Source organism: Hypomesus nipponensis, chromosome 21, assembly GCF_054491055.1.
Source record: "Hypomesus nipponensis isolate SF chromosome 21, ASM5449105v1, whole genome shotgun sequence".
Classification (NCBI taxonomy): Eukaryota; Metazoa; Chordata; class Actinopteri; order Osmeriformes; family Osmeridae; genus Hypomesus; species Hypomesus nipponensis.
The window spans coordinates 12,582,296-12,605,705 of NC_140381.1; the positions used below are offsets into that span (position 1 = coordinate 12,582,296).

Below are 23,410 nucleotides of genomic sequence, written 5' to 3' on the forward strand. Positions count from 1 at the left end.
GATATTAATTTCGATATTCTTAAACATGTATAAAACTCAAGTTATGGGAAAACACATCAACATGGTTGTTTTGCCTCTTACGCGCTGTACCACCATATGGCACATTTACATTGTACTTCTACTTCTGCTGTCGAAGTGTGCATGTGTGACAGGGCAACTGGAAATATGCGGGCTCTAAATTGATCACAACACACAGCAACCGGTAGCCTGGCTCTGCCCTCCTACGTACTTCAGCTCAATTTGGATTTCGCTTCAGTAGTAGGTCTGGGAGCTGGGCTCTGAAGTTGGTTTCGAGAAACAATTTTTTTGTAGGTCCAATCGGCGAACAGAGGGAGTGGCTGAGACGTTAATGTCGTACACTAGTTTGAGTAGTTCAGTAATGGCGGCGGAGAAAGATCTATTCTGCGATTGTGGCAGCGACGCTGCCGAATATCCATAGGTAAAAGCCAGGGCAAGAACATTCCTTGCTGAGTTTTGTTGGTGGCCATGATGTTGTGGCCCTCCTCCCCACGGGGTTCGGGAAAAGTTTGATTTTCCAGCTACGGCAGCTAGCTCCGTTACAGTAGTGGTGAAGGAGTTGGCTAAGGCGAACGCTTGCGATTGGTTATGGCAAATCAGAGTGGCTCTGGGCGGATCCAATAGTTTTAAACTTCAAAAGAGGACCCGCCTTCTAGGAAGTTAACGTTTGTCAATGGAGAGATCCCAGACCCTCTGTACAAATGTAATGTACGAGGGTCTGGTTAGGACCAGGCTAAGCCACCGGCGCATCTCTCCACAAATAAACGTAACATTGCATACTTTTTGGGACATTTTGATATTGCACAATGTGATACTGCAAAAACGATAATGAGTCAATATATCATGCACCCCTATTCAGGCAGCACATTCACAAGTTAACAAGCTAATTGTTGCTAAAATATTATATTTTTGCCTGGCTGCCAGCCCAACTTCTCCCCGCCCACAAACAAATTTGGTCGGGAAGTTGGGTCTGGAGGGTCTCGTATTGGGAACAACTACATAAAACCAGGATCGGGACGGACCAATGAAATTGCCAGGGCGGGCTTTATACGATGATGGTCAGATGATCAACAGTAATGTAATCAACAACGTCACGAAAGAGCCCTTGGGTTGAATTCGTTTTCAACAAACAACATATTACGTTGCTCTGATTGGTTGTAGGTCTATCCAATTGAGCGAAGAGGCATTTGTTTTACGAGTTCGGTTGAAACACGCCGCGTAGTCACAGCCCAATGGAGAGTTTTCAGACTCATATTCTGACTAGAATTATGAGTATGACAACGTCAGGCTAATTATATTTAGGATTTGTGGTGAAATTTTCTATGATTGAAGTCAGAAGAATTTGTCTTTATCTGTTTATTCTTGAAATCAAGGAGGAGCAATTCCAAAACAGTATCATAAATGATCTCTGGAGTAGAAGGGCTCTCTAAATGTGTCATGATCTGAACAATCTTTGATACAGTAATTCCAGACAGTTACATCATAATTTAATGTCTATCAAAAGAGGAATTCTTCAATAACAGAAAGATAAAAAGGGAATAGGTTGCAGAACTGGATACAGATGCTCAATATTAAAAAACAGAGCTTGAGACGACAGAAGCAGAACTTGTCAGCAAAACACCCCTGGAGTATGGGCAAAACAACCAGGGTCAAACAGTCAAATTGTTAGACGTTTGTCAGCAAACGGAAACTTAATCAATACGTCTTAGCCTAAAAGGGAGGGAGTCAGGTGGCTGAGCGGTTAGGGAATTGGGGTAGTAATCTGAAGGTCGCCAGTTTCGATTCCCGGCTGTGCCAAATAACGTTGTGTCCTTGGGCAAGGCACTTCACCCTACTTTCCTTGGGGGGAATGTCCCTGTACTTACCGTAAGTCGCTTTGGATAAGAGCGTCTGCTAAATGTCTAAATGTAAATGTAAAAGGTTATGCCATTTTTACAGAAGTTAAAACTTCAGCAATAATTGTTCTAGGCCAAAGAATATTATCAACATCTTAAAGAATAGTAATTTTCTATTACAATTCCCCCCTTTTGATCAAACCCTTGATCAACATAAAAATTATATAAAACAAAGAAAATACAACTACATGGAATACATCAAATGTGTTACCCTTGTTACAGTTGAAAACACATCATCATTGACCAGTAGAATAAGCAAAATTTGTTTTTGTGAGACATTGATGTCTCTGAGTTTTTTGAGCAAGCAGAAAAATATACAGATTTTCATTTTTTTACCATCTACACGGAAGGGCAGAGAAGACACAAAGGTGTCCAACATATATGGAAATAAAAGGACAGTCACCTATTATAATCATCACCAAATAAAAGTTGGTCGTGATAAACTGATGAGAGCACGTACTTTAGCCTGATGATGTACTACACAAATTGTAGGAAACAAGGGAAAATCAAAGCAATCAGAAGAAAAAGAAATGTGTCATCAGAGGATACAGTATGTAATGTAATATCTTATCATACGGGCCAAAATGCAAATATCGTAATTCAGAAGGGTAAAATGTCCAAGAACCAATAGGCAAACGTTCCAACAAATCAGAATGTGACACAATCATGATCAAAAACAAATTAGACAATGACCGAGGCATCATCAGAGTTGGAATCAGAACCAAAATCAAAATCAGATGGACTTGCCCAGGGCCTCCAAAGGTCAGTTGGTAGAGGAGCGAGAGTGGGGTTGCGGTCAGTAGCCGCAAGATTGAGGAACTGGGTGTTAACAGATCTGTCAATGGCCTTAACCATCATTAGCCAGAGTCAGCCATCTTAACCTGGAACGGTGTTCATGGTGATCGGCGGTCCAACGTTGTCCTTCGGAGGTTGCTCGGTGACAACACATGTGGGCGTATTCTCTGTAACGTGTATGTGCATGATGTATTTCGCCGGTGCAGTTCAGAGCAGCGTTCTTCGTACACTGTAGAAATGTGACGAGTCAGCCCTGCCGTGTAAGTGTGTGGCAGGTGTGTGGTTACTCGGGAGGCTCAGGAACCTTTCTGCAGTGATTGGCGTAGATCCAGGTCGCTCTTTCAGCCGTCTTTACAGCAGTGTGTGTAGAGCAGGATCTGGAACGGTCCTAAGCACCTCTTCGATCTCCAGTTCTTCCTTCGCAGATCTTTCACCACGATCCAGTCACCTGGCTTAAGGTTGTGTAGAGTACCTTCAGCTGGCTGGGGCAATGCCTCTTTTACCTGTGTAGAAATCTGAGAGAGCACAACCGACAAGTTTTTACAATACTGTAAAATTGCATCCTCACAGAGAGAGGTGGAAGGTAAAGGCCTTCTCTTTGCATTCACCCCCAGTGTAGGAGGTTGCCCAAAAAGGATCTCAAACGGACTGAGATTAGTTCTGGTTCTCTTTCTCATTCTCATGTCGGTCAGTGCAATGGGCAGTGCTTTGGTCCATGAGAGACCAGTGTCCTCGCAGCATTTGGCCAGCTTCATCTTTAAGGTCCCGTTCTCCCGCTCGACTGCTCCCCCACTGGCCGGATGGTATGCACAATGACGCCTCATGTCAATACCTAGATATTCTCTGTCCTGATCGAGAGCAGAGTTGACAAAATGTGCACCATTGTTGCTACTGACCTTTGCTGGTATACCCCATCTAGGAACAATCTCAGTTAGTAGTGCTTTTGTAACAACATGGCTGGAGGCATGTTTTGCAGGGAAAGCTTCAATCCATTTTGACCATAAGTCTACCATAACGGAACAGTACACTTTTCCCTCAGATGGTGTTAACTCAATAAAATCCATCATGAGGTGTTCAAATGGCTGTGATGGGGGTAGATGTGCGGCCTGTGTAGTGGGTATGCCTCGTCCTACATTGTGGTTTGCACATATCATACATGACTGACAAAATCTCTGTGCATATGCTGTAAATCCCTTTGTGAACCACTGTTGTGTTAGCATACTTATCATCCCCGCTTTTGACGCATGGTCCCGCCCATGTGTCAATTTTGCAAAATGGGGAAATACATGTTTGGGAAGGCAGGGTTTTCCACACTCACTGCGCCACACTCCTTCTGTTAGGGTGCAGGCAGATGACTTCCACAGGGCTTTCTCCTGGAGGGTGGGGAATGACTGAAGAGCTGCGAGAGAAGAGGGAACCTCAGAAGAGGGAACCTCAGAGTTCGAGGCTTGTTCAGAAAAGAGGAAGGAAGTGGTTGAAGCCTGAGCAGCTGCCTTAGCAGCTTTGTCAGCTCTGTCATTCCCTAAAGACACAGGGTCACATGAATGGGTGTGGGCTTGACATTTACACACAGCAATTTTAGATGGAAGGAGGATTGCATCCAACAGGGCAGCGACTTTAGTGTGGTGAGAGATGGGTTTACCCAAGGAGGTGAGGAACTTTCTGTGTTTCCATAGGGCACCAAAATCGTGAACGACACCAAAGGCATACAGGGAATCGGTATAGATGGTAACAGATTTATCTGCAGCCAGACGACAGTTAGAGCTATCAACTCAGCTGCCTGGGCTGAGAGGTGGCTGGGAAGAGAGCCTGAAACAAGAGTGTCATGTGCAGAACAAACAGCATATCCAACTTTGTTAACACTCGTAGAGGGGTCGCGAGAGGCGGACCCATCCACAAAAAAAATGAAGTCGGGGTTGACTAATGGTGTTTCATGGAGATCAGGTCTGGGAGTGTAGGCCTCCTGGAGGGTAAGCACACAGTCATGGGGTTCACCATCCACAATTGTGGGTAAAAGGGTAGCAGGGTTAAGAACATTACAACGCTTGATAGTGATGTTCGGCATATTCAACAATGAGGCATTGTAACGTAACCACCTAGCGGCAGACAGATGAGAAGTTTTCTGTTCGAGCAAAATTAATGAAACAGCATGTGGGACAAGGAGGGTTAGAGGTGAATACCCGACTATGTCTCTTGATGCCATGACTGCTTTCTCTGCAGCAGCCACAGCTCTCAGACAAAGCGGAAGTCCAGCTGCAACTGGGTCAAGTTTAGCAGAGAAGTAAGCAACTGGACGTTGCCCGCCCCCATGCTCCTGCAGAAGAACAGAAGTCATGCACCCATTTTTCTCATCCACAGCTTGAATGAAAGGCCTAGTTGGATCTGGAAGACCTAGAGTGGGTGAAGACTGTAGGGTTAGTTTCAGTTCACAAAAACTGTCATACGCTTCCGGTGTCCATGTAACTTTGTCATTTGAGGAGAGGCTCTGGCCATGAATCAGTGCACTGAGTGGGGCCTCAAGGATTACATAATTTTGAATGAACTGTCGACAGTAAGAACAAATTCCAAGAAATGACATGACTTGCTTTTTTGTAATTGGCTTTGGGATGTTTTTAATTGCTGCTATTCTCTTGGGAGAGAGAGATTTGCCCTCAGCTGTGATTACATGTCCCAAAAATGTTACAGACTCTTTAACAAACTGCAGTTTTGACAAACTGGCTTTGTGGCCTTCTGAGACCAAATGTTTAAGCAAGGTGATTGTGTCTTTTCTGAACTGGTCAGCAGTTGGCGAGCAGGTCATGAGGTCATCGACGTAGGTCAGCAAAACTGTTCCTGGAGAAAGTTCAAGTGTCTCAAGGCTGGTCTTTATGGCCTCGTTGTAGATTGTAGGACTTTCACAGTTCGCCTGACCAGGGCCGTACGCAGGGCCCCAAAAATACTGTGGTCATGAGTCAGAACTTCTAGGTGGGTCCGGGGCATGCTCCCCAAATTTTTTTTAAATTACATTATTTAAACCTGGCCATTTTCGTAAGAGTTTTAAGGAGCAAAAACATCATCATTATGACTTTTGAATAGGTTTATTTGTTTGTTATCAGAGAACATCACCCAATTATCATGCATTAAACATCTGATTTTTAAAACTTATACAGTTCTGGTATAGTCTCTTATTTTTATAGTATCTGCTCTCCCTCTATCTCTCTCTTCACTGCTCCTCTTCTTGCTGCTTGGCCCAAAGATGAGCTTGGTTTGACACAAACTTTTCCTCCCTATCCTGTTTTCCTTTTAGTGAAGAATATAAACACAGTCAAATCCTAAACTGATAGAAATTAAAACAATATGCCATTTCAACATCATGTATTCAGATGTGTCAAAAATCTTTAAAAAAAAAACCTTGAGGGCGGTGTGGAGCTTTTGAAATTTTGAGGTAAAAATGGGGCTTTCTGAGGCTTTTTGAAGGACCATTGACTCATGAAGTAAGGGCAATTTACCACCCAAAAATATTTATTATTATTTTGAAAATTAACCGGATGTTTTATTTTGTATCTATATAACAGGTTCAACATCCGACATTGAGAAATCAACACTGAATAAACGTTTCATTTTCAATCAATCACATCAATGACATATCAATCACAAAATGAATGTTGTTCCAACGGTGGAAAATTGATTGACGACCGGTACTGACGGAGTTAACCAAACTTTGATTCGATGTTTCCTTATCTGAGTAGTACGCTGGGCTGCAATAAAAATATTTCCACATGAAAATGAATTTTCTTCTCACAGTCATCTGCCACTTAAATTTCTCTCATCCTACATGTTTGGTTTGATGCGCTCCTCTTCCAGTGACTGTAACTAACTGACTCACTAACGGTAGCGGTGTGTCTATAGCGGTAACAACATCAGCGTCCGACTTGTGTGTGGTGGTTACCATAGCAACAGTGCGTTTTGTTGATGACGCGCAGCACGTATGTCCAACCTCTTGAGCTTGGCTCTTCAAGTATAAAATCACTTTACGGTTTGTGGGAGACCAAGATCATCGTCCTGCACTCAGTTTTTTTACCACAAATTAAGCACAAAAAAAAACTAAAATAGGAAAAAAAATACCAAGGACACAACCTCTGTGTCCTCAATGGTAGTTACGGCCATGGCCCTGACATAACCTGGTGAAAGTGTAAGCTTTGCCGTCAAAGTTGAATGCAAACCAATACTGGTTGTCTTTATGAACAGGAACACTGAAAAAGGCATTGGCCAAGTCAACAACAGAAAAGAATCTTGCTGTGGGTGGGACTTGTGATAGAATGGTGTAAGGATTAGGCACGTGTGGAGCACGTGGCTGCACAGCAGCATTGACAGCTTGCAAGTCCTGAACAAAGCGCCACTCAACAGGAAGGCCCACGTCACAAATCTTTTCAACAGGAAATAAAGGGGATCTGACAGGAGATTACTCACAAGATACAATATCTCCAGCATTGAGCAGAGACTCAAAAACAGGTCTGATACCGGCAAGAGCTTCAGGTTTAAGTGGGTATTGTTTTCGACAGGGCCGGAAATCAGACTTTGGAGTGATAACCACTTGCTCACAGTTCTTGATCAAACCAACATCATACTTGCCAGAGGCCCACAAAGTTTTAGGAACTGAGTCAAGTGCTGGGTCAGGTGATAAATCAGACTTTGTCAGTGTCAGAACAGGCAAGTGAACAGACTCCTTTACTATTTGTACGTGATGGACCACAGGCACATCAGCAAGGAAAGACTTCTTAAAACAATTCATAGTAAGTGAATAAGAAACGTTAGGGTCGGTTGTACTGACCCAGTCAGTGACCTATAAGCATTCAGCAAGAAACAGGCCCAAATCTTGCCAAGTCATGTCGGAAATCTTGACCAATGAGACATGAGAAGTAGAATCACAAACATCAAAGAAACTAAGTTGATCTCAGTTTAACAACACTTCAGCAGCACAACAAGAATCCATATAATACAAATTAACAATCTGCAAACTTTCTGATTTTACAGCCTGAAACCAGCCGGTTTCATAAACTGTATCTGCTCCAATACTAATATGAGTACAATGCAAATCATCCGGCATCATAAAATCAACATGAACAGAGGAGACAAGTGACCTGGCTATCTCAAACAGTCTCCCACTCTTTGGAGGGTCTGTTACTTTCCACTGATAGGCAAACAGCAGATCTGTCTGACTTAAGAGTGCCATAGTACAAAAAACCTCAGATAATTCAGTAACCTTGATGCCCTCTGGTGTAGACAACAAACAAATACCCAACAACACATGAAATCCCTACCCATCAGATTAATAGGACATAGATTTCATAACAAAAAAGAATGCTTCAAAGGGTCAATTGGAATGTTGCAGGGTAAGGGTACAGTAAGATTTTCTTTAACAACCTGACCTGAGGCGCCCATTGAATAAACAAAACGACCACTAAGCTTGGGCGAACAGGGGAACTCTGTACTTTTAATGACTGAATTTGTAGCACCTGAATCTACAAAAAATGTAATAGAGCGTTCTGCTATCATCATGGTAAACTGAGGAAAACTCTTGTATGCTTCAGATGAATAAGACAATAAGAATGAATGACAAAAAGAATGAATAAGTTGGGGTTCAAATTTTTCTGATGAAATTGAAATACATCTGGATACTAGCTGTCCCTCAGCATTATCAGCAAGCATTTCTTCATTGCAGCAAGCAAGCAAATCTTTATCGCAAATGGAATGTGTAGCAAGCAATTCTTCCTTGCAGTGTGCAGGCGTGTGCAAGGTACCTTTTTCATGCTGTTGAGGCCAGTGGTCTACGCTCAGCTCCCGTCTCCTGCCCTCTTAGTCAATCGGATGAATGAAAGCCGTTCTTCTGGTGGGAGAACTCATTCTTCTCCCCCCCTTTATTAGGACAGTCCCTTGTCCATTGTCCTTTTTCCCCACACTTGAAACAGGTATCAGGGTCTTTGTGGAAATGCCGACCCTTGTAGTGTCCTTTACTGCGCCCTTGTTCTCCCTTCCTGCCCTTCTTGTTGAAGCCGCCTTTGCCTCCACGTTGCTGGGATGCGGTCTGAAGAAGAGTCAGTGTGGCTTGATGAAGTTCCTTCTCAGCTTTGACGGTCCTCTGTTGTTTCTTGGCCATCAGCTAGGCTTGGTTATGTCTACTGTGTTGTCGTAGTTCATCCAAGCGGGCTTTCTCATAACAAACACAGGAGAGTTTGACGGCAGCAGCTATCTCTGGTAACAGTCCATTCAGAAAAGCAGAACAGAGATGGGATTTTAAATTAATTGAAAAACGTTTTTTCTCTACTCCTCCTACACATGTTGTCCAATCTTCACTAAATTTGGCAGAGATTATCTTCAGACCAAGCCTCACAAAAGCTATCACATCCCTTACAAAAAAGAAGTATATTAAAGTATACTATAATTATACTAAAATATGGATAGTACACTTTTAGTTCACTTTTGATATACTTTTAAGAAGTATGCTTAGAAAATAGTTCACTTTTAATATACTTTTAAGAAGTATACTTAGAACATAGTTTACTTTTAATATACTTTTAAGTATGCTTTGAAAATAGTTCACTTTTGTACACTGCGAAGTAGCCTGTGAAGTGCACTTTCAGTTCATCAAGTATACTTCCTCAAGTACTTCAAAGTATACTTTGGAATACTCTAAAGTAACCTGTGTAGTGCACTTTGAGTTCATGAAGTATACTTCCTAAAGAACCTCAAAGTATACTTTGCAATACTTTCAAGTGCACTTTCATTTAATGTAAGTAAGTCAACAAGTAAACTTCTAAATTTAATTTTACTATTATTTACTAATGTATTAAAATGTTTATGGGCCCCTCAAACGCCTCAGATCTTGAGTCACTTGGCGAGAACGGGGCCCTCATAATAGTTTACTGCAGATTTGTAGCCCTTCACTACGTACTCAATAACGTACTTTTAAGAAGTATGCTTAGAAACAGAAAATGGTATAAAAGAATTCTGGAGTAAGATGTATGTTTTCTATTATTATACAGCAAAAACAGTCAAAAATAATTTTAAAGTACATTACAGGTCACATTTTTTAGATCCATCTCATTCTAATTATTCATGTCTATGAAAATCTAATGCATTGCACATTGAATCTTTTTTTGTTACTGAAGCTCTAACCTTAATTACTGCTAAAACATTCTGAAACCCATATACTCTTATACAAATAATTATCAATTGGAGTATTAATGGAAAAAAACGAAAAAGCTACTCGAGAATTTGAAGGTTATACTGTCAAACTGACTGAAGAATGAAATAACGACGTGAAATAATGCAGATAGTGTGGCTCATTGGCTAGTCAATTCCCATGATGCAAGGCGGTAAATAGTGTTAACATTTGCTGATAAGTTTGCCGTTTGTTCGAAATACAAATGTAACTTCGTGAATTTCGTTTTTTAAATGTGTCTGCTTAGAATGTAGTTAGCTGAAATATGAATTGTAAAAACGTAGAGCAATGGCGGTCAAAGGATTCTGTTTAACTTGTTGCTCACAGTAACCCCGCGCACAGAGTTATGGATAATACGTGCTGCCATTAAGACATCAAGGCAGCTCATATTCTCTCTTAAAAAATGACCGTTATGTGACGTATTTCAAGGTATCTTATTAGACAGGAAGAGACTCCTAGTACTGTGTCTGTGTTTGGTGCGCTTGGGTCCACTACCGCCACCACGTAACATATTGCATGCTGCATGAAGCACACCTGTCCACTAGGTGCTACCTGTTTATATACAGTATGACCTCCCTGCTCCTTTCTGGTGCACTTTCTGTGTTTGCTTGTCATGAGAATAATCAAGTAAACAGCAAACTAGCATTATTTGCCCTAAAAAAAGAGGTGTGGACGAGGAGAGGAGGGGTAGGGAGAGGAGGCTAGAGGTGGTGTGGATGAGGAGAGGAGGGGTAGGGAAAGGAGGATAGCGGTGAGTTAGAGGAGGTGTGGATGAGGAGAGGAGATGGAATTTTCAGTTTGGCCAATATTGACCCCTTAGGCCGAATCCAAATACTCCCCCTTACCCCTTACCCTTAGTTTTGCGCGTTCCCGTGAGAGCTAGTGGTGTCCCAAGACTCTTTTTGAGCTACGGGTAGGGCTATACAGCCCTTAACCCGTTAATTAGTAGCGTCACATATATGTGATCGTTCGAAAGCGGGCCCCACAGAGTACCGTCACACATATGTGATTCTGAACATTCCAACCGACTATTTTCCGATAGACAAAAACTATATGACAAACGCTATAGTATGGCTTCAAAATTTCCAATTAAGAGGCTAACAAGTAACACTAGCAGGTAGTAGCATTGCTATGAGTATTATGCTAGGTTGCTAGGTAACGGAAGCAAACTAAGGCTAGCTAGCTTTCGTTTTGAAAAAATAACTCACTCTGGTGGCAGCGTCGGTAATATTTAGAACTCACTCCTCTAAAGGTTAAAACCAAGTAAGATCGGGAGCTTTCTTGAAACCTTGGGCTATGTGAATACTGCGCGACCGGCAACAATGGCGGCCAGATCATTATCAAATGTAATATTTTCGGCTTAATTAATTGATAAAAAAATTATGACAGTCTTGTTTTGTGGTATACACAGTCCTGTACTTATATATTTGCAACCATTTTCCTAATTGAAACATTTCTAAAAATCGCTAGTTAGGTACGCTAGTGTTACAGTGCTGATTTGCACAACAGTCCCGCATTTCTCTTACTAGCATGTCTACAGTTTTAAGTAAACTCCATTAGCAGCAAATTTCGTATGATATCAGTGCAAAACACTACTTGCTTCGGAGATATTGATACGTGCTAGATGACATACCCGTAACCAAGTGGGTCCCATTTCTTAGGGATATGTAGCCCTTACCCCTCAGTTTTGAGGGGCTAGGGGTAAACTAAGGGGTAAGGGGTAAGGGGAAGTATTGGGATTCGGCCTTACAATCTTGAAATTGATTTGCTGGAACACCAGTTACAGGAGGGTACATGGTCCCAGGTAAATCATGTAAATTGAAGGAATAAAAAACGATAAAAATACTCATTGTTGGATTTCTATTTGTAGGCAATGAAGAAGACCAAATACAATTTCAATGATTTGTCTTTATTTCAGTGCCAAAAAAGATTTGGTCGGTTCTGATTGCACATCCACGATGTGTTACATTAGCGATGGAATGGCTGAGAATGATGCTAAAATAAATCATGGAATGTGATGGGAAATGGTATTCATCAGGGAATAAAAGCACATCGAATCGCAGTCTTAAAATCCTCTCCATGTGTATAACTAAGCAAATTACATTTTATTTGAGATTGGTCGGCTGAACCAGAAAAGCCAAGGAGTCTGCCAACTGTATCAGGCTCAGAAAGTGAGAGGGGATGGGTAGATATGCAGAGTGTTTCATGGAAAACCTTCGAGCGAGTATGTTAGGTTCACAGAGGCAGTTACCATGGACACTGACCAACAGTTTGCGTTACTTCTCTTTCTGTAACGGAAAACCCAGAGTTTGCCTCATTTTAAGGTTACCCAACTCAGGGTTTTCACAAAACCCACTTTCTGGAATACCTCCCAGGTATATTGAACTTGCTTCATAGTATAGGCCTCACAGCAAAATATCTGTTTCATTGTTGACATTGATACAGTTTTTCACCTGTGTGTCTTCATGTGTTTATACAGATAACCACTTTGAGAAAAGAGTTTGCTACATACCTGACATTGATATGGTTTCTCTCCTGTGTGTGTCCTCATGTGTCTAACCAAATGACACTTCCCGCTAAATGTTTTGCTACATTCTCTACATTGAAAAGGTTTTTCTTCTGTGTGTTTCCTTATGTGATGTTCCAGAGAAACACTATGAGCAAATAGTTTGCTACATTCTTGACATTTATATGGTTTCTCTCCTGTGTGTGTCCTCATGTGTCCAACCAAATGACACTTCACGCTAAATCTTTTGCTACATTCCTGACATTGAAAAGGTTTCTCTCCTGTGTGTATCCTCATGTGATATTCCAGAGAACCACTTTGAGAAAAGAGTTTGCTACATTCCTGACATTGAAATGGTTTCTCTCCTGTGTGTATCCTCATGTGTTTTTCCAGAGAACCACTATGAGCAAAGAGTTTGCTGCATTCCTGACATTGATAAGGTTTCTCTCCTATGTGTATCCTCATGTGTTGTTCCAGATAACCACGTAAAGCAAAGAGTTTGCTACATTCCTGACATTGATATGGTTTCTCTCCTGTGTGTGTCCTCATGTGTCGAACCAAATGAGACTTCCCGCTAAATCTTTTGCTACATTCCTGACATTGATACGGTTTCTCTCCTGTGTGTATCCTCATGTGTTCAACCAGATTACTCTTCTGAGCAAACCGTTTGTTACATCTTTGACATTCATACGGTTTCTCTCCTGTGTGTGTCCTCATGTGTCCAACCAAATAAGATTTCACACTAAATCTTTTGCTACATTCCTGACATTGATACGGTTTCTCTCCTGTGTGTGTCCTCATATGAATAACCAGATTACCCTTCTGAGAAAACCGTTTGTTACATTGTTGACACTGATGTATTGTTTTTCCTGTGTGACGTCTCTGTGGCATATTTTCCCTTGTCAGAGCCTCATTGTTTCTGTTCCCAAACAGCAGCAGTCTTCCATATTCCTCCTCCAAACTCTGAGCTGTAGGACAGTCTGGATCTATAACAGAGAGGGGCTGAGAGTCACTGCCTGGTTCTGGTGCTACGTTGTCTTGTCCATCAAGCATCTTGATTTGCTCCTCAGTTGTGTTGGTGGGTAGAGAGTCTCCTTCTCTGTTCTCCACTTTAACAGTTTGGTCAAGATGTGAACATTCAGAGGAGCCCTCCTGATCACAGTCATGTTTCACGCTGGTAGAAGTGAACATGGAGTCTGTAGTTTCAGACTGCAGTCCTTGGAGCTGCTCTTCCTCCTGACTGGTCCACAGCTCCGCTTCCTCTTTAATCTGTGGGGGCTCCGGGAGAGAGAGCTGCTGCACATCTGGGGGGAAGAAGAGGCAAGACAACAGTTAGATGTGGCCTGCTTCATTGTTATGCAACCTAGATTGACAGCTCAAGAGACCAATTAAAACTTAAGTACGTAGATACTTTAGTATCTACTAAAGCTGACAGCTATAACTCTCTTCATGCTGCCAGTTTAATTGCAAACTACCCAGAAAAAACAACGCAATTTTTGTGTATAACAACATTGGCACAAGAAAGCGCAACAGCTGCTTTGTTACACGTTTCTTGGAAGCTTGCAAGAGCTAAGAAGCCATTCGCCAATGCCGAGTTAATTAAACAATGTGCAATTGACATGGATGGCTGCCGAAGTTTTAAACCAATAGGAAAAATCCCCCAAAAAGGTTGTTGAGCTGTTAAACAAGTGCCGCTGTCGGCTAACACGGCAACCAGAAGAGTCAAAGTTTTAGCTGAGTGTTTTTTCCAGTCCAAACACCAATTTGAGGAAAACGGAAGCATTCTCACTAGCAATAGACTAGTCCTGTGACCGAACCGACATGGAACAGCTTTCTGTTATGTTTGCTGGACTTTTTGTTTGCTGACAGAATATACTCCAGGGGCATTTCATAATACATTCGTTGGTTTTAGACTAATTTTGTTTCAAGAGTAGCTACATTTTTTTCTTGTGTGACTCCCAACACCATTACTAATGATACATTTATACAATAGTTATAAAATCATAATAAAAGTAACATCCGTGCATAAAACTGACACCAAAAAACAAACAAACATGTTGGCTCTTAGCTTGGCATGCTGGACCAAATTTGGCCCTTTTGGAAATCTAATTGGGGAACCCTGGTCAAAGGGATGGTCGCCCAAATAGGGAACACTTCACCCAACCCTTATCCAAAGATGTTCTGACTCAACCCAATTTTCACCACTATTGTTTGCAGCACATACAACTGGTAGTTCTGATGTCATATAACATATGACTTGTTTAAGGTTAGGGATAAAACATCTAAACATGTATCTAGCCTTCTGATAAGCTAATGAGTGACTCTCATTAGTCATACATTCAACTAAGTAGGGAATGGCAGCTAAATCCCTCAGAGTGTTGTGGACGTCCATATGGACGTCGTCGCTAGGGGTCTTCGCATGGACGGATGGCGATGGCAAGTCGATGATGTTGAGAGGGACGTTTAGCAAGACGGATGGACGGAAGAGGATGTTGAGCCAAATGGGGGCTGGCAAAGGCTAACATAGAAGGATATTTTTAGCAGGTCTGTCCAAACAACAACCCCCCCCCTTCTTCATAGGGAAACCAAAAACCAGAGTATAGAATGAAACCATTCAAACGTGAGCAAGAACATTCAATAATCGCAATTGAATCAACAGCCATTTGCAATTTAGCTAGCAGGTGAAGAATACAAACAACGAAAATCACCAGTTAACTTATTCTATAGTTCTTGCAAATGTAAATTAATCAATAACAGGCTTAAATGAACTGACAACATAAGTTATACGATTTACAGTTCTCAAGGATGCACACACGCGATCTCAACTGGCTAGTTATCCTACGGACAGCAGCCGACTCCCCTCGCGCAGTGTGAAGCGGGTGTCCGTGCAATTCTCTAGGGCTGCAACTAACGATTATTTTAATAATCGATTAATCTGTCAATTCTTTTTTCGATTAATTGATGAATCGGATAAAAAAAATTTTTTTAAAGCATCCATTTCCGACCCTTTATTCAAAAACTGAACTGTGTAACAGAAGTGTAAAACAGTGTAAATTCACAGTGCAAAAAATCTTCAGAATGTGCACAAATAGGCTCACAATTTTGAAAAGTTATTAATATTAGCGTGCTATTTTCAAAGATGAGCAATTTATTTGAGCTTTTGTTTAAAACTTATTGAAAGGTGAAAGGTTTTGGAAGTAGGCCAGAATTTATTAGAATAATCTGGTGTATATTAAAGATTTGTTGACACATATTTGAAGAAAAACTTGATTTGCGAGGATTAAGCTATTTTCAAAGATTAGTGATTCATTTTATCATCATTTTATTTGAAACTTAAGTAAGTTTCAAATAAAGCCACATTTGGCAGTGGAAATATACCAGACATTGTTAAGATACTCTGGTGTCTGTTTTAATCAAGATTAATTTAGATTAAAATGGCTCATTTGAATTCCGCCGAAGGCATTCAGAATACGTGTTCTACCCAAATAATGACTAAAAGTAAGTCTTTGAAAACGGGTTTCTCAAGCCAGGTGGCGCATTAGACCAGGGGCTCATCTCCTGTTTCCAAAATGCATCACAAACTGCTTGAGAAAGCTGTTCTACTTTGATAAATGGTTATGAAAATAAATTATGTTCAATAAGATGTACTTGTGCAACTCACTTTGCCCCAGACGTGCACGTGCAGTACATGACTCAGTCAGCAGCACACTGGCAGAGAGAAAGAGAAGCTCAATGATCATGAAAATGCGAATCAGATTAATCAGAAATGTGTTCAATCACCAAGTAAGTGTACACAAACAAGGAATTTACCTTGGTGGGCAGGTGAGCATACAATAAACATAAAACATAATTGTTATGATAATTACATACTGATTTTCTATTTTAATTCAAATGTGCATATTGATGATGCATTGACTTCATAAAGTATGAGATATGGCCTTACCCTACATATAAGTAGATCAGCTGCTTTTCAAATTAAAAAGTATCATATTGGTATTGGTATCGGCAATACTGGCCCAGTATTTACTTGGTATCGGATCTATACCAAATTTTGCAGTATCGCCCACCCCTAGTAGCTAGCATAGCAATTTCTATTTCTGCTTCAGAATATTGCTGCCTAGTGAGTTAATTTAATACATAAATGTTAATAAAGTATCAGACATACAGTGTTTCCTCTAGGATTTTTATAGCAGTGGGGGCAGGTCTGTCCCCCCCCCCGGCCGAAATAAAGTTCTAACCCTATATTTTGGAGTAGATTGATGTAATAGTCTAATAACAAATGTAATATTTCATATATCTTCGCAATCGCTATCGAATCAACAGGCATGCAATTATGCTAGCAGGGGAAGAATGTTAAACTTCGCCGGGATCTTCTCGTAAGACAACAGCAGCCATGCCTGAATGTTGAATGTTTGGCTCCTTGGAAAGACTGTGAGTGTTAGCCTTCCCTGTAGGCTACAGCCTGGAACACAGCATTTACGACCGTGGTCCATTTTCAATATCCTTGTTATAATTCAAAACGTTCTTCTTTGTAATTCCTTATAAGTAGCTTACACAGAGCAGCGCACAGCTAAACTAGTATCGGAGATAGACGCTACCTCGGGCTGGTCTGGATGTAAATTCTGGGGCGTGACAAAGATACAGACCAGAGCCAATAAGAGGGCGATCAACGGTCCTATGTAGGACCGGTAGCTTTGTTGAAAAGCTAGCGTTTTACAGCCAATTATTTTATTTTTGAGATTTGAATAGGAAAGAGGTGTCAATGGACTTTGATATTCACGGTATGTTCATTTTCCCCACCGAACTGTCGTTATTCAACTATGACAAGGTAAAATCGGTTTTGCAGTCAATTGCCCCTTTAAGGTCTTCTGCTGTGTATGGGCTCAGCGAGAAAACCAGGTAGCTTAGTTGACTATATTGGGATATGCAACTAAAGGAAGAATCACAGGGTCATCACGGATCCAAGAGGGAGCTAACTCTTAGGGATCTACACCGCCAATAAATCATAATTTCTCGAAATATCGCGCATTTTCTTGTGGTCCAAGTCCTTCCCTATATGCCTTTTTATCTTGGCCGTGTTTTGATGAGCTTTTCGGTTGTTTGGACATGGCTACATTCACTTATAGTATCCAAAGCGCATAATACTCCATTGTACTCCGTTCAGCTATTTACACCGAGTGCCTCCACAATGGCCGCGCATCCGGGTTACTGCCCAGAATGTGACGTCGGTGAAAACCCTCATTGGTTGTGTCGGCGAGATCACAGATAGATCACAGATAGGCCCATTGGTTGCGAATGTGACAAGACTGAATTTGAAAGTACAAAAAAAAAACACCAGGAGCACCGACAACGTCGGCAACCCTTCGCTAGGCCTCATTTTTTTTATTAATTGCTCTGTACAAATACATTTACATTTAGTCATTTAGCAGACGCTCTTATCCAGAGCGACTTACAGTAAGTACAGGGACATTCCCCCCGAGGCAAGTAGGGTGAAGTGCCTTGCCCAAGGACACAACGTCAGTTTGACACGGCGGGGAATTTATCTGTCAACCTTCTGTTTACTAGCCCAACTCCCTCACCGCTCAGCCATCTGCTCAGCCATCTGCTCAGCCATCTGCTCAGCCATCTGCTCAGCCATCTGCTCAGCCATCTGCTCAGCCATCTGCTCAGCCATCTGCTCAGCCATCTGCTCAGCCATCTGCTCAGCCATCTGCTCAGCCATCTGCTCAGCCATCTGCTCAGCCATCTGCTCAGCCATCTGCTCAGCCATCTGCTCAGCCATCTGCTCAGCCATCTGCTCAGCCATCTGCTCAGCCATCTGCTCAGCCATCTGCTCAGCCATCTGCTCAGCCATCTGCTCAGCCATCTGCTCAGCCATCTGACTCCATACAAATACAGAGACGTATCGTACAGGACTCAGCCACACTATACAGCCACACAGGCGATTTGTTTTTCCTCCATCTTGAAACTGAAAGCTAGAAATGTTTACCATGGTTGCTACGTTACAAGACACAAGAACACTCCGATTGGCCATCACTAGCGAAAAACTCAGAAAATCGAACCCAATCCGAACTTTTTTTTGACGGACGAAAGTTTCTGAAACAGTGTGTAATCGCGATTTATTTTTAACGTGCGAACATTTCAGACACTCATTTCGGACTCAGTGTGTAAAGGCCTTAACATGTTACAAAATACATTTTTGGGCATGTATTCTGTAAAATACGTTTTGAAAGTATCCTTCCCAACACTGCGTACTAGTTTATACTAACAGGGAATACAAAAACGTTCTGCTCTCAATGTAATCACAACGGAGTTCCAAGCGACAACAAATGCAATTTACTGAACTTACAAACAGTAATTCGTTCATGATAGAGCTAGCTTTAAAGGGACAGCTGGGTTAGGCTACTAGCTACATGCTGTAGTACTGCATCGTCCATTCACAAAAGAAACGGGACTCCATCCCGACTTTTATCTACGACCTAAATGTTGACAAAACATCTGGGTCTGACTGTGCAACATCACATAAGATATAGTGAAAGGGCCCCATTATCGTCCACAACCGTTTCTTCCGTTAATTTCTTAAAGAAGATATGCAGCAGCAACGAAAGAAAGTAACTCATCGATATGTATACATCTTATATTGCTGCACACCAAATTACAGCTTCTTATTTTGAGATTTGAGTATGCAAATACGCTCTCAAACCGTATGTGTAGCATCTGCCATCCGCAGCGTCAAACTGACATTTCTCCATTGAAAGTGGTTGGGTGGACGATAATGGGACCCCCTGACTAACTGCTAAAATCAGGAAAGTAACATTTCTAGGCATATCCTGATTGGATTTCAGAACCGGAATGTTATAATATAGCTGTGTATCTATATATTCAAGTACAATGTTGTGACATAACGTTTTTAATTTGTATTATAACGACATTTTCGTAACATTGCTAACGAACGTCGAGAGCTAAGTGGACGATAATGGGACCCCTTACGCTAATGAATATTTAAGCACAGCAGATTATAATCAACTAGTTATTATATCGAACCTGCTCGGTGAATCTTGATTTCAGGTTGAAGAACAATGTCCAACAAACGTTGCAGTCGCGCACTCTCCTCCTTCGAACGAGAAATCTCCTCATCGAACTCGTCAAACGATTTTTCAACGACTGCGCATATCTCCAGAACTGCTGTTGTTAATCGCTCAGTGATAAAATCCCTGAACACCTCTAGTTTAGACATTTTGGTGTTGAACAAATCGGATAGTTTACGAGCTATGATAATTGTAGCTCGAGTCAATTAGCTTTTTCCTTCAAGGTCTTTCTTTCTAGCCGGATGTAAACAACTCAAGCTGTTCCGGTATGGCGTGAAATTAGTGCCAGGAGGAGGAATAACGTGGTCCCGGTTCTTGGGACACTACCGGATAGAAAATCAGGAAATGATGTACTCGAATGAAGAGAGTTTGTGCAACTTCGGCTCTTTATCAGGAAATGACGTACTTGCTCTGCATCCAGCGCAGGGCCCAACCCCCTGCTCTGCATCCAGCGCTGGGCCCAGCCTCCTACTCCTACCCCTGCTCTACGTGCTGGTCCCAGCCTCCTGCTCTGCATCCAGTGCTGGGCCCAGCCTCCTGCTCTACATCCAGCACTGGTCCCAGCCTCCTACCACTAACCCCTGCTCTGCATCCAGCGCTGGTCCCTGCCTTCTACCCCTATCTCATGCTCTGCATCCAGCGCTGGTCCCAGCCTCCTGCTCTGCATCCAGCGCTGGTCCCAGCCTCCTACCACTAACCCCTGCTCTCCATCAAGCGCTGGTCACAGCCTCCTACCCCTACCCCCTGCTTTACGTCCAGCGCTGGTCCCAGCTTCATACTCTGCATCCGGCGCTGGTCCTAGCCTCCTGCTCTGCATCCAATGCCGGGCCCAGCCTCCTACCACTAACCCCAGCTCTGCATCCAGCGCTGGTCCCAGCCTCCTACCACGAACCCCTGCCCAGAATCCAGGAGGTAAACTAATAAATCAGAATCAGAAAGGGATTTTATTCGACATGAAAGTTTGCACAGACAGGAATTCACTTTGGCAGGAAGGTGCATACAATAAACATATAGCAACAGAAAGCAAGAGTGGACAGGTGTGTGAGAGAGAGAGTCAGAGAGCAAGAGCAAGTAAGGTGGGGTTGTGATTAGGTTTGTGTTCGTCTGTGTGTGTGTGTGTTTGTGTGTAGAAGAGAGTCTTTGTGTGAAATAATGCATTTGTTTTGTTTGTCTGTGTAAGTGTGTTTGTGTTGAGGACAGTCAGGGAGAGAGGGCAGCAGATGCCCCTGTAGAGCGCCCTCTGGAAGACAAGCCCTGGATGCCAGCAGACAGTCAGAGAGAAGCACAGATGACAAGGACCTAAAGCCTAAAGCGAGGCCTCCGACATCGAGTGGACAGACCCTTCATCGGGACAGACCCAAGAATAAAAATACAAATTCTCTAAAAATCTAGACACCCAAAATAATTGTATTGAATAGCTAATGATACATTATTGAATAATAATTTGATTACATAAATAAATAATAAATATTTATTAAGATGTTGATGTTACAGAGCTGTTGATTTAGGTTACCTCAGCTTCTTTTTCTCCACAGCTCCATCCTCACCTCCACCACCTAACCAGCACCCTCATTTATTTGTGTTATTTGTAATACATTTGAAAAGTAAAGATTTATTATTAACGTTCATTCAGTCATTCATTTCCATTCAGTATTCCTCTTTTGTTTTGGCAAGAAATTTAGGTAAGGGCCCATTAGCAATACCAAAGAAAGATGTTTTTTACCACGATGAGGATCCATTAGTCATTGAAGGTTCACTGTATCCATTAGCGGGTTACTCCAGCAACGCTTCTTCTGTGAGTACGGAACAATTACGTCTTATGCTCGCCTTGATAACATAAATGTTATAAGCAGGTAGGTAGGCTGTATAACTCATAAATTATAAATTCACATTTTGGGGATAATTAACACGTGGTGTGATTTATAGGGTACGTTTTTAAAGTAATTTCCTATTTAATAACTATATCATCTGCACTTAAACCAAAGTGAACAAACCAGACTACAAATATGGTCCCTATTATCTTTCAAACTTGTTGGCGGCGGTCTGGGAAATGTAGTTTTCTTTCAAACTCATTATTTTAAACATCTTTGTCAACAATTACAATTAAAATATACACACAAGCCATAAATTATCAATATTCGACAAGTCAACATTTAACTGTCTTTATGTGTAACCTTCACTTAGCATTATTAAACATAATCTTCTTTGAAAGTGGTTCCGAAATTATGTGAAGTGTCAATATTGGTCTAAATACAAAATCCCAGGCAGGGAGTTGTATTTAGTCCCAGGTTAAATCTTTAACAATAAGTAAAAAAAAAAGCATTTTACCTTTTCATGTCTCTGTGAAATCTATGCCTGACACAAGGTCTAGTGCAGCAGGGTGAAAATTAAAATGTTGTCATACGAAGACACCAAATACATCATTGGAAAGGTCTTGATCAGAAGAGTGCCACAACAATGCCAGTCTGAAGGCTCTACTTGGTTCCTGATGTGAAATATGGACATCTGAACTTGGACTTTTAGCCCAAAATGTGGGATTCTTGGTGGTGCGGTTTTGTCCCCTGTTGGTACTGGGGGTTAGGAGTTTGAGTTCCTTTATGGTAAATAGTCATGGCTTGGTACAGTGAATAATTGGGGTTAGTTAAACACAATCTTTCAATTTCATAACCCTAGTCCCAACAGATGTTAAAATGTATGAGTTTTATGCAGTACGGTATAACACATATAAAAATGCTGTGGAGTGCCTGCAGGGGGTGTTCCTCCAATTACCACGTAGAAGTGGCACACCAGGGTTGCCACTTCACAGAGGGTGCCATCCGGTCTGTTGGACAGTGGATAGTGTAAAGTAAGCAGTTGATTTCCAGACAGATCCACGTGTCACACATCGTACCAGAGGCAGCGCTGTCCAATTCACATGTTTGAGCACTAGAGCTGTGCATATTTAAATAATAGAATCAATATCCACTTCTAGTTTAATAAAAACTTTGAGAAGATTCACATCCATCAGATGACCAGTGAAACAGTTCCACTTAGCCTGACGTTGTCATACTCATAATTCTAGTCAGAATATGAGTCTGAGAACTCTCCGTTGCGCTTTGACTACGGGGCGTGTTTCAAACGAGCCTGGAAAACAAATGCCTCTTCGCTCAATTGGATAGACCTACTACCAATCAGAGCAACGTAATATGTTGTTCAACGAATTCCACTTAAGCGCTCTTTTGTGACGTGGGTGATTACGTTACTGTTGATCATCTGTCCATCATCGTATAAAGCCCGCCCTGGCAATTTCATTGGTACGCCCAGATTCTGGTTTTCTGTAGTTGTTCCCCAATACGAGACCCTCCAGACCCAACTTCCCGACCAATTTTTTTTGTGGACGGGGAGAAGTTGGGCTGGCAGCCAGGCTAAGTTCCACTCAGATCAAGGTACAAATTTAATAGGAGTCTGCAAAGAGCTGAAGATAAATATAGAATACATAGTTACAGACCTTCAAGACCAAAGCTGTTCATAGATCTTCAATTCCCCCATGTATCACATATAGGAGGAGCATGGGATAGAATGATTGGAGTCGCTCTTCGCATCTTGGATGCCATGTTACTTCAAAAGAGCTCTGCTCACCTCACCAGTTTGTTTGTAGAAGTTACAATCGTGAGACGGGGAGCTTCAACAGTACTCACTAGCTAGGCTTGTTTCACAATAACTTTTGCCCCTGTCAGAAAAGTCATAGTTGTATAGGCTACTGTAATGACACATTATAGCAGACGAGGAGTGTGCTGTCTATTCATTTAGACTGGAAAAAGTCAACTGCAATGTATAATGCTTATACTTGTGTTGTATTGATGTGTTTTGTCCCTGTGGTCTTGCACGTAGTTCAAAAAGATCTTGATAGAACCTACAATATTTGGAA

General features: G+C 41.8%; 2 protein-coding genes across 2 annotated transcripts; one reads left to right on the top strand and one right to left on the bottom strand.

Moving 5' to 3' along the window:
* Positions 1–11,802: 11,802 nt before the first annotated feature.
* Positions 11,803–19,800, bottom strand: LOC146238045 (uncharacterized). Its single transcript, XM_084685360.1, has 2 exons — positions 19,460–19,800; positions 11,803–13,719 (listed from the first exon to the last, which is right to left on the bottom strand). The coding sequence occupies exons 1-2, from the start codon at positions 19,650–19,652 to the stop codon at positions 12,359–12,361; spliced, it is 1,554 nt and encodes a 517-aa protein (XP_084541486.1). The 5' UTR covers positions 19,653–19,800; the 3' UTR covers positions 11,803–12,358.
* A 30-nt stretch (positions 19,801–19,830) lies between these two features.
* LOC146238046 (uncharacterized) lies at positions 19,831–21,129 on the top strand. Its single transcript, XM_084685361.1, has 2 exons — positions 19,831–20,415; positions 20,684–21,129. The coding sequence occupies exons 1-2, from the start codon at positions 19,849–19,851 to the stop codon at positions 20,804–20,806; spliced, it is 690 nt and encodes a 229-aa protein (XP_084541487.1). The 5' UTR covers positions 19,831–19,848; the 3' UTR covers positions 20,807–21,129.
* The last annotated feature ends 2,281 nt before the right edge of the window (positions 21,130–23,410 follow it).

Excerpts from the sequence above, each read along its gene's own strand:
- LOC146238045 (XM_084685360.1), bottom strand. The coding sequence starts at position 19,652 with ATGTCTAAACTAGAGGTGTTCAGGGATTTTATCACTGAGCGATTAACA. Across the intron at positions 13,720-19,459 it reads AATCAAGATTCACCGAGCAG|ATGTGCAGCAGCTCTCTCTC; the intron begins GTTCGATATAAT and ends TCTTCCCCCCAG.
- LOC146238046 (XM_084685361.1), top strand. The coding sequence starts at position 19,849 with ATGATGTACTCGAATGAAGAGAGTTTGTGCAACTTCGGCTCTTTATCA. Across the intron at positions 20,416-20,683 it reads CCCTGCCCAGAATCCAGGAG|TGTGTTTGTGTTGAGGACAG; the intron begins GTAAACTAATAA and ends TGTCTGTGTAAG.